Source organism: Lampetra fluviatilis, chromosome 7 (genome assembly GCF_964198595.1).
Source record: "Lampetra fluviatilis chromosome 7, kcLamFluv1.1, whole genome shotgun sequence".
NCBI classification, from domain to species: Eukaryota; Metazoa; Chordata; class Hyperoartia; order Petromyzontiformes; family Petromyzontidae; genus Lampetra; species Lampetra fluviatilis.
The window spans coordinates 16915056-16924440 of NC_136281.1; the positions used below are offsets into that span (position 1 = coordinate 16915056).

Genomic DNA, 9385 nt, shown 5'->3' on the forward strand with positions numbered 1-9385 from the left:
ACAGCGGACGCGATATCGCTGTAACGCCTGGTTCAGATCAGCCGAGTGAAGTGGGATGTGTGGATTTCTCGCCCGCGTCAACGCAGACGAAGCCGTGCCACTGCGCACACGCGGAGGACGTGGGACGCGCACGTGCGGCTACAGTACAGTGCCCCCCCCGTATGGCGTGCCCACGGCTCGTGAAGGAAAACAACCAAATCACAACTCTCGTTTTCCACAACAAAATCGAGAGGGGGGGGGTGCGCAAGTTGGAAGGGGTTGGCCAACAGCCTGGCCAACAATAATGTCCAATGACTGACTGCTGCTCTCACAAAGGAAGCCCACAAAGACCACGCGTCACAACCCAACAGGCATGAGCAGACTCCACGCCCGCACGCACACACATCACACACACATCACACACATCACATCACTCACACACATACACATCACACACATACATACACATCACTCACGCACTACTCACGCACTCGCACACACACACATCACACACATCACATCACTCACACACATACATACATACACATCACTCACGCACGCACATACACATCACTCACGCACGCACTACTCACGCACTCGCACATCACACACATTACACACACACATCACATCACTCACGCACACACACACACATCACACACAGACACACATCACATCACTCACACATCACACACATCACGCACACACATCACATGACACACAGACATACACATCACACACATCACATCACTCACGCACACACACATCACACACACACACATCACTCTCACACACACAGACAGACAGACATACACATAACACACGCACGAACACATCACACACACTACTCACGCACACACACACTACTCACGCACACACACACATATCACTCACACGCACACACACGGACCCCCCCCCTGCCATGAATAGCTGGCACGGGGTGGAGGGCAATGCGCGTGCTAAGTTATCGGCGTGGGGCAACGCCGGCGATGGAAAGGTCACGCGGAGAGAGAGACGCTGAGCGGGGCCCGGCCGAGACGGAGCGACCACAACTCCAGCTGCTGCCGCTGGGGGTGGTGGGGGTGGTAGTGGTGGGGGTGGTGGGGGTAGTAGTGGTGGGGGTGGTGATAGTGGTGGTGGGGGTGGTGGTAGTGGTGGTGGGGGTGGTGGTGGCGTCTTTTGTTGTAATCTGTGCCGGCCCAATGGACGGAGGCTCCGCCTTGGAGGCCGCACGGTCAACACCACCACCCCCTGCTCCCCCAACCCCCCACACCACCACCCCCTGCTCCCCCAGAATCCCACACCACCACCCCCTGCTCCCCCAACCCCCCACACCACCACCCCCCTGCTCCCCCAGAATCCCACACCACCACCCCCTGCTCCCCCAACCCCCCACACCACCACCCCCCTGCTCCCCCAGAATCCCACACCACCACCCCCCTGCTCCCCCAACCCCCCACACCACCACCCCCCTGCTCCCCCAGAATCCCACACCACCACCCCCTGCTCCCCCAACCCCCCACACCACCACCCCCCTGCTCCCCCAGAATCCCACTCCACCACCCCCTGCTCCCCCAACCCCCCACACCACCACCCCCCTGCTCCCCCAGAATCCCACACCACCACCCCCTGCTCCCCCAACCCCCCACACCACCACCCCCCTGCTCCCCCAGAATCCCACACCACCACCCCCTGCTCCCCCAACCCCCCACACCACCACCCCCTGCTCCCCCAACCCCCCACACCACCACCCCCCTGCTCCCCCAACCCCCCACACCACCACCCCCTGCTCCCCCAACCCCCCACACCACCACCCCCCTGCTCCCCCAACCCCCCACACCACCACCCCCCTACTCCCCCAACCCCCCACACCACCACCCCCCTACTCCCCCAACCCCCCACACCACCACCCCCTGCTCCCCCAACCCCCCACACCACCACCCCCCTGCTCCCCCAGACTCCCACACCACCACCCCCTGCTCCCCCAACCCCCCACACCACCACCCCCCTGCTCCCCCAGAATCCCACACCACCACCCCCTGCTCCCCCAACCCCCCACACCACCACCCCCCTGCTCCCCCAGAATCCCACACCACCACCCCCTGCTCCCCCAACCCCCCACACCACCACTCCCCTGCTCCCCCAACCCCCCACACCACCACCCCCCCTACTCCCCCAACCCCCCACACCACCACCCCCCTACTCCCCCAACCCCCCACACCACCACCCCCTGCTCCCCCAACCCCCCACACCACCACCCCCCTGCTCCCCCAAACCCCCACACCACCACCCCCCTGCTCCCCCAACCCCCCACACCACCACCCCCCTGCTCCCCCAAACCCCCACACCACCACCCCCCTGCTCCCCCAACCCCCCACACCACCACCCCCCTGCTCCCCCAAACCCCCACACCACCACCCCCCTGCTCCCCCAACCCCCCACACCACCACCCCCCTGCTCCCCCAAACCCCCACACCACCACCCCCTGCTCCCCCAACCCCCCACACCACCACCCCCTGCTCCCCCAACCCCCCACTCCACCACCCCCCTGCTCCCCCAACCCCCCACACCACCACCCCCCTGCTCCTCCAACCCCCCACACCACCACCCCCCTGCTCCCCCAACCCCCCACTCCATCACCCCCCTGCTCCCCCAACCCCCACACCACCACCCCCCTGCTCCCCCAACCCCCCACACCACCTCCCCCCTACTCCCCCAACCCCCACAACACCACCCCCCTGCTCCCCCAACCCCCCACTCCACCACCCCCCTGCTCCCCCAACCCCCCACACCACCACCCCCCTACTGCCCCAACCCCCACAACACCACCCCCCTGCTCCCCCAACCCCCCACACCACCACCCCCCTGCTCCCCCAACCCCCCACACCACCTCCCCCCTACTCCCCCAACCCCCACAACACCACCCCCCTGCTCCCCCAACCCCCCACACCACCACCCCCCTACTGCCCCAACCCCCCACAACACCACCCCCCTGCTATCCCAACCCCACCAGCGCACCAAGACAGCGACGCGCGGAGCGACAAGGTCCTCCTCGTGGGCCGCATGTAGACAAAGACGACGATGTGTCCCCCCCCCGCGTGGCATCCTGTTGGAGCGCGCGGGCTGTTAGCGAGAGCCTATTGGGGGGGCCAAGGGTTCGGCTGTCTTTTTCCCTCCCCCCATCGCTGATGCTTCGAGACAGTTTCACCGCCCCCCTCCCACGATTCAACCTAAAGTGAGATTAGGAAATTTAATTAAGGGGAGGGCCCAACGTTTGTTCCCATGTCACTCGCCACGGATGTGAGCCGGGTGCTCAGCACTAACCACGACGCCACTACTCCCCCATGTACTTCACTTGACTTGATCTCCCCTACACCGTATAGCCTTGACAGACTGTTGGGGCAAGTGCTGTTAGCGAGTAGCACCTATGAAGGCTGGAACGGCACACGAGGGGGTTGGTGGCCAACACCACGCCAGGCCGCCTTTGTCTCCGCCAATGGCGATGTTTGAGGCTAAGTCGACCTAGGGGAGGCCCAGGACCGATTCAGATAATTGTCACCGGTGTGTTGGCCGTGAGCGGGAATCGAACTCGAGTCGCCGGGTTCTTTGCGCGACGTGCAAACCGCTACACTACCGCTCCCCCCCCCCCCAAAACAACAACAACAACAACCGCCATTCGCCACTAAGTGGCGGTGACATCACCACAACGCTTGTGCCAGGCCATGTGCACCTTGAGGCCACGTGAATTGTCGAACGCCTGCTGGCAGGAGGTCACGGGGCAGACCCAGGTGCCACGGGTCGACTGACTGAGATTACCGAGATGACTGACTGAGATTACCGAGATGACTGGCTGATGCACCACCTGTGCCCCCTACTGTGCCAACTTGCTGTGTTTTAGCCACCCGGCGCTCTGCTCTTTGTTGTGAGCGTCGCTCCTCCGCCCTCCGTTGTTGTTGGAGGGTGACTGCCTCCAACTGCCCAGTAGCGTCCTTCACGAGCCTCCTCCAGAGGCCGATCTTGACACCGCTGGTACCAGTCATCGGCAAGTCCACTCAGCTCCACGTCCTCCTGTACCACATCACTCCATCTCTTCTCTAGCCCGTGCCGCGCCCGTTTAGCCCCCTCGATCCGGCCGAACAAAAGCTGTTTAGGCATGCGGTGGCTGGGCATGCAGGCTACATGGCCCAGCCAACGCAGCCTTGCCTGCCGGAGGAGCTCACGGATGGGACTTTGCCCAGATCTTTCAAGGATTTGTGAGCTCCTCACACAATCCAGCCTGGTTAAACCCAGGATGGATCGTAGGCAGGCCAGTCTATATGTTTCTAATTGGCGAAGATGTTCCATTAGGGGGGTCCACGTTTCCTAAGCGTAGAGAAGGGAGGGAATGACTGTGGCTGAGACGACACACACACAGCTAAAGACGTGCCCCCAATAAACAGAGACACATTAACGTGCAACGCAGGAAGAAGCAGTGGCGACACGAACAACCGCTCGCACACTACCACACAGACTATTTGGACAGCACACACACGTGCACAGATATGCAACTCCACAAAAGGGTGCACAACCTATCTCCCAGACTCCCAAGACAAAGATCCCTGTTGATCCCTGCACGCATTCACCCAGTATAGCCTTGGTGTGGTGGGGGGGGACGAGTGCTACTGCTATTATTATTGAGCAAAGTATCCAAGCGGCGCTGAGGAACACTACAGGGTGGTCGCAGTCCTGGTCGGTATCACGACCTACCTACCGCCTCTGTTTCCCCCGCTGTTGATACACACACCGCACCCAAGTGCTCGTTCGAGACTCAAGTCAACTTGGGGAAGTTCAACGTCCGGGAAGTGGGAACAATGAGGTGGAGCGAGACTAGCTAGCGGGGCGAGGACGCTTTCCCGCAGGCCACTCTTGCATATCCCTGAACCGATGAAGACGCGCCGAATCGGGAACTCATCGGGACCCGATTCAGATATCAGATCAGCACTGAGATTATCCATGGCCGGGAATCGAACTCGGGTTGTTGAGTTTGTAGCGGAGCGCGCGAAACAATGCGCCCACCGCTGTCCACAAGCACGCACAGAATCACACACACACTCACACAATCACACACATGCACACACGCACACACACACACACAATCACACACTCACACACACACAGGCACATACTCACACACAATCACGCACACACACATACAATCACGCACACACACACTCACCGCACACACACGCACACACTCACACACTCACACACAATCACACACAATCACACACAATCACACACAATCACACACTCACACAATCACTCACACACACACGCACAAACTCACACCCCCACCACCATCCCCTCGTCACGGCCCGCAGGCAGCCCGGGTCGGTGCTGGGGGTTGAGGGCAGCCCGGCGCCTCTCGGAGTCGCCCGTGTGGGAAGCCCGACACGGGGCACAGCCACGGAGAGGAAACGACAACGAGCAAGGCGCGGCCACGGCGTGGCCACCACGACGACGACGATGATCCACACAGCCCGCACCGACTCACACGCGAATGAGGACACCCCCACGAACACGCGGTCCACCCCCACCCCCCACGTGGCCCTATAGAGTAGTAGTATAGACCGTCGGGGCAGGGTGCTGTTCACCAGAACCTATGAAGGCCGACCCGGCACACGAGGGGGTGGTGGCGGCTAATACTCACCTCCTCCTCGTCTCGCTGCTCCGCATTTGTGATGTTTACACACCGCTCCACGTCCTTATTTAAGGGGGTTAGTCGATCTAGAAAACGCTCAATATAACAACCTGCCACTGGATGTTGACGTACATTCACACACGCATAAAGACCCCCAACAGATGCACACACACATTCACATAACGCGTCCATCCATACACACAACCCACCAACTTGCAGGCGTGTGACGCGTAGACCCACACACGACGCACACAAACCCCCCCAAAGTAGAGCCCGCCTCTCACAGGCACGGTAGATGGGTATACCAGAAAACAATTTACGCACAGACCCACACACAGGCAGATCCCATACAGCGCCAAACATCGATCCACGCGCAGACTCAACTTGTAAAGACTCATAAACCAAGCAGACCCATAACCACCGACCCATACACAGGCAGACACAATGCACCGTCCAGTACACGGAAACCTATACAGATCCACAGATCGATCGTACACGAAGACTCACAAACAGACGCATAAACACTGCCCCATAGGTAGACCCACAGACGCCAATCCACATACAAGCAGAGCCATAAACACCGACCCATACACAGGCAGACCCATAAAGGCGAACAGAGGACCCACACCCACAAACTTGGCAGACCTATACATATGGATCCCATACACAGTTATTCAGAAGGACCCCATACAGAGAGACGGACATAAAAGAACCCCATATGTACAAATATGCTCCCAAATTCCAGACAGCCCTTATACATACAAACCAAAGAGGCAGACCCACAAACTCACAACATGCCGTTCCCATACGGATAGAGAGGCAGACTCCCACCTAGGCCTCGGCTAGGTAAGGTTAAAGTGTAAAAACAACGAGCCTACCTTTACCCTACCTTTTACCTTACCACAATACAATCACTCTGCCCTACCTTTTACCCTTTAGCAGGTAAGGTAAAAGGTAAGAAAGCAACGAGCCTAGTCCCACCGTGGTGGGCACGTGTCGCATCCCTTTAAATCATGTTACACGGCACAAGTTTCCACTCGTGTACATCACGACATAACACAGCCGTGTACATCACGACATTACACATGCGTGCTTACAGTAGTCAGATTCCCTACGCGGAGTTTCGCGTTTTATGGACTACGCTAAAGACGCCAGCACGACCGTGTTACACCGTATTTAAGTGAGCACGTGCACGTAGCATTGCATGGCACAGAGCACCAGACAGCCCTTTTGGCAATCCACTGCTGGATGAAAGCCTCCCTGCAGTGTCACTACGTGCTGGGTAATGTGCATGTTGCCAGGAGCACGACACGGATTTAAAAGTGCACTAATTCTCACACTTGTACGGTCTTATGTACGCATTGACTTACACGGGCGTAGTGAGTATAGTGTATTGTAAACACATGGCTCATGTTCATACAATGCATACAAATACTGCACATTACAAAAACAATTGGCCTCTATATATAGTCCATAGAACGTGCACGAAAGCGCTGTGTATTCAGCGCTATTAACAACTGCGTAGTGTACGTGAGCCTGCATTGTGCGCGTGCCACCACCACCACCACATGCAAACAGCGTCTTTGGTGTCATGCACATTAGTGATGTAGTACGGAGAGATGATTGGTGGTGTACTTTAAGCACTGTCCTTCATGAGAACGTGTAATTATATATCTACAGCATGTGCACTACACAAAGACACCCACCCCCGTGTAGCCTTAACAGACTGTTAGGGCAAGTGCTGTCAGCGAGTACCTATTAAGCCCGCCTTTGTCTCTCCAGTGACGATGTTTACACAGAGCACCGGGTACTCATTTGAGGCTGAGTCGACCTCGGGGAAACCTAGAACCGGTTCAGATAATCGTCACCGGTGTTGGTCGTGAGGGGGAATCTAACTCGGGTCGCCGGGCTCGTAGTTCAGCGCTAACCACTGCCCCACCGCTCCCCACACATCACACACAGGGGCATGCATTGCTTGTTATCCACTGCTGGATGAGGGCCTCCCCACTCCACGTGTGATGCACCTCCACGCACGCCGCAGTACGCAGTTGTACTGCGCCACGTGTACAAACATGACGTGCTGCTGTTGTGTATTGAGCTTTATACACGTATATACATACACGCAGTAAAGCGTGTGGATTGTATATTGTCTTCTACTACGTGTACGTTGGCCTATTATAGTGTTAAAGTTCATCTGTACGTAGAGACAGACGGCTACATCACACAAACTTTATTATATGTGTGTAGTAAATGCGATAGTTTACTACACTAGACTGTATTGATTACACGTGTGTACTACGCGTGTTGCTTATACAGTACCTAATTACAATATTATTTATACTTTAGAGCGCCTTAACTCAAAGCGCATCACGTTCCGCAGAGTACACAGTCCTGTACTCATGTGAGTACAAAGTCTAAAAGCATTACACACTATAGCTTAGTTTAATGCCCATTACAATACTGCACTGTACATACATTATATAGTACACATTCCGCACTGTTCTAGTCAAATAGTAACATGACGTACTAGGAACTCAAACCTTACATTGTAGAATCGCTGTCGAACACAATACTGTTTTAACATAGCACAACGCCCACGTGGTGCTATACGTGAACATACAACAGTGTACACATTGCGCAGTGTACAATAGTGCCACTGTACTTCTATGCGCCCACATCGACGGAGCCCACGACGCCCGCATTGACCAGCGTGGTGAAGTATGGTCAAATTACAGCGTGGTGAAGTATGGTAAAACTACCCCCTTCATCCAGCAGTGGATTGCCCCACAAAGCCCGTACACGTCTAACTCTTGCGACACGGCACTATGTAACCACACAGACACACAGACTATTAACATTACTTGTGTAAATACGCGCATCGTAGTATCCTGTTCTGCGCTCCGCATGGCACGTTTAGCGAACACCTCCAAAGATCGTGGGCAGCCTTAACGACGTTACGCAAACACTGGGGCATGTGTGGCGTCTTGGTGCGTCAAGTGAAACTTACTCGGGCATGGTGGTGGTGGTGGCGGCGGCGGCGTCGATTCCGGCGTTCGCGGACAGGGAACCACGCAGCTTCCAACACCAACAACAACAACACGATATCCCCACCCCTCTGTGTGTGTGTGGTGTCCGCGCTGCCGCTGCTGTTAGTATTTTATCCGCTGTGATTATTATCCTTAATGACGACGGTTGGTGGTGGTGGTGGTGGTTGTTGTTGTTAGAGGCACGGGGGGGTCCCAGCACAGCGCTCGCTCCACTCACTCCCGACTCGCGGCGCGCGCGTTGCCGAGTGCGGGGCGGGGAGCCTCGCGCCGCGCGCGGGCGCTCCTCCACCACGGCGGGGCCCCGCCCCTCCCCTAAGACCCGCCCACACTCATCACCATAATTAATGCGTCTGCCACCCATTGGCCGTCGCGCGAACGTGTTTAGCATAATTTATGCGATTTTTTTACACGCGTTACGTAATTTAATATTCATTGTAGAATCGTGACGTCAGCGGCACGGTGGACGAATCGCCGCGGCGCCCCTCTTGCTTACGAGGCGTGGCCAGCAGCCGGGGAGAGGGGGAAGGGGCTCGGGGGGGGGGAGGGATATGTCTAACGACGACCTCCGATTGGCTATGCCGCGGTCGCACGTGACAGTAGGAGGCGTGGTGATGAGGTGGAGGGGGGGTGGGAGCACGTAGGCGAAGTGAGGGGGGGTATGTGTTCGAGTTGGGGACGG

The 9385-nt window shown here is 57.5% G+C and overlaps 1 protein-coding gene across 1 annotated transcript in view; it reads right to left on the bottom strand.

Moving 5' to 3' along the window:
- LOC144933670 (E3 ubiquitin-protein ligase pellino homolog 2-like) overlaps positions 1 to 8999 on the bottom strand; it is a 57436-nt gene extending 48437 nt beyond the window's left edge. The window contains exon 1 of the mRNA XM_078858727.1: positions 8667 to 8999. Within this exon, the coding sequence (XP_078714853.1) occupies positions 8667 to 8674 (8 nt within the window). The 5' untranslated portion in view covers positions 8675 to 8999. The remainder of the gene's footprint in view (positions 1 to 8666) is intronic.
- Between the last annotated feature and the right edge of the window lie 386 nt (positions 9000 to 9385).